The sequence below is a fragment of the Crocodylus porosus genome, unplaced genomic scaffold (assembly GCF_001723895.1).
Source record: "Crocodylus porosus isolate Cpor-Errol unplaced genomic scaffold, CroPor_comp1, whole genome shotgun sequence".
NCBI classification, from domain to species: domain Eukaryota; kingdom Metazoa; phylum Chordata; order Crocodylia; family Crocodylidae; genus Crocodylus; species Crocodylus porosus.
The window spans coordinates 99,883,723-99,885,973 of NW_017728947.1; the positions used below are offsets into that span (position 1 = coordinate 99,883,723).

Here is a 2,251-nt window from a genome sequence, read left to right on the forward strand (position 1 = left end):
GTTCTGGGGGTTGGGGGGCAGCAAAAAGCGGCGGGTCAACCCCCACCCCCCGGTCTCCTCCCTGCCCCACGCGACGACTCAAGATGGCGGCGGGGCCGCGCCTCCGCGTGATTAGGGGGGCTGTGGCGCAGTTTCGAGTCCGCAGCGCGGAGGGTGGGATCGCACTAGAACGAGGCTGCGGCCGCTCTTGGACCGCGCATGCGCGCGGGGAATATTCCCCCACCCATCTCGGTTTTAGGGCTGACTCAGTGCTTCACTGCTGCTGCATTTATGAGTCATCACTGCTGTGAAGGGGGGAGGGGAGGGAGACGGCCCTCCTGCTTGCGCAGGCTCTGTCCTGTGAGGAGCAGTGCTGCCCCTGCTGTTGTGGGAGGGTGGGCAGCTTCAAGACACAAGCAGTAGTCTAGAAAGGAGGGTGTAGTTTAGAGGCACCATCTTCTTGGACACGTGTTTGGGTCACATGCAGCCTTCTCTATTCCTTCCCCCCCTCCCCCCCATCTGCTGGTAAAAGGCTCTCTTGCAGTTCTGCAGTAAATCCAATTTTAATATTATTGGATCTCAAGCAATAGTGTAAAAAGATAGTATTGGTAATAACTTTAGGTACTTGGAAAGATATGGCTTTTGTTGTTTGTTTGCTTGTTTTTAATTGGATTTTTTTTTCTGGTTAGTGTGCTCTAACCATGTCCTGAATAAAAAATTAAGAAAAAATGGGGTAGTGGCGGCATTAGTTACCAAGATGCGTTGATATACCTTGGGGGAGTAGTCTCAATTCTACTTCAGAATGTGTAAATTGGATTAGATGTGCACTTTGCTACTGACTTCCACTTGGTGAATTCCAAAGCATTTTTGTGTTTTGTGGTTTGTTTGTTTGTTTGTTTTTTAAAACGCCTTTAACTAGCTGGGTACCAAACTACAGTAACAGTAAATCCAGCTCTAGTACCTGCACTTGTCTTCAAAATTGCAGTACGGGAACAGGTCCATTCACTACTGTATAAAATGGAGAGGACAGAGTTAACGATAAAATTATGATTTATATTCCAATTACTTAAAACAGAAATATAAATCACGATCACTTTTTTTTCATGTTCATGCTTCAGTTACCTTTAATTATTAGTTGCCTGTAGCTGTTCTAATAGTAGCGTTCCTCCCAAGAATACAGGAAAGGGTTGGGCAGGGTACTCCTAATTCCTCTGTTCCTCAGTAAGTTTAGCAGTGGAAAACTACTTAAAGAACTGCTAATGGCTAAATGAGGTTGAAGAGCACTGCTGTAAAAACATGAAGTGCCACAGGAATTTTTGGGGGAGGGACTAAAGTAGACAGTTGGTCTTAAGTGCACAAACCTCTTCCATGATTGCGAAACAACAGACATAATCTGAACTTGAATTTCAGTAAAATTAATCAAGTAATTGTAGACTAGGACCCTGCACTGAACATGCTTTCTATGCAATACTGGCAGTCTAAATTGTTCCTTTCATTTAATACTTTCAGAGCTGTTGCGCAGCCATTGGTACCTGTATTGGGGAAACATAGCATACAAGCAAGAACCTTACAGCCTCAGTGGCGAAAATTTTTTCATGTCAGAGACCGAGAACTCTTGCAGTCGTTTATGTCATCCCGTCTTCTCCAGACAGAAGATACCAAAAAACTGCAATCAAAGATCTCTTCATCTTATTGATAAAGCTACTAATAAGACACAATGTCTGTCAACGTCAACCGCAGTGTTTCAGATCAGTTCTATCGCTACAAAATGCCCCGTCTGATTGCCAAGGTAACATCTTTTTTTTTTTAATCTGTAATCTCAGTAACAAGCTCTTACATTAAGTTAACTTGTCATCCCTATTTTAACGTTTAAGAAATGTGAGTTGCAGAGGTGACAAGGTGCACAAGGGTGCCTTTGGTTGGTCGGTGGTATTGCTTCTTGGCCTCTTGAAGGCTCAGATCACAAAGCTTAGATTCTATACTTGTATTCTGGTTAGTGCTACATTACCAAATGTAATCTGAGGAATACTTAAAAAGCTTGTTGGGGAATGGCCATTACACATTTAACTAACTAAGTCTCTACTACTCTTTCTAGGTTGAGGGCAAAGGAAATGGAATAAAGACAGTTATAGTCAACATGGTTGATGTTGCAAAGGCGCTTAATCGGCCTCCAACGTGTAAGTATCTTTGGAGTAATTTTGAAGTCCTTGTATTTGTTTCTCTTTTTGTAAAGTACTTGAAATCATACTGTGTTTAAAAAAAAAAAAAAAAA

The 2,251-nt window shown here is 42.8% G+C and overlaps 1 protein-coding gene across 1 annotated transcript in view; it reads left to right on the top strand.

The window, feature by feature from the left end:
• Positions 1 to 1,460: 1,460 nt before the first annotated feature.
• EIF5 (eukaryotic translation initiation factor 5) overlaps positions 1,461 to 2,251 on the top strand; it is a 6,542-nt gene continuing 5,751 nt past the window's right edge. The window contains exons 1-2 of the mRNA XM_019550765.1: positions 1,461 to 1,768; positions 2,075 to 2,156. Coding sequence (XP_019406310.1) covers positions 1,697 to 1,768; positions 2,075 to 2,156 — 154 coding nt within the window. The 5' untranslated portion in view covers positions 1,461 to 1,696. The remainder of the gene's footprint in view (positions 1,769 to 2,074; positions 2,157 to 2,251) is intronic.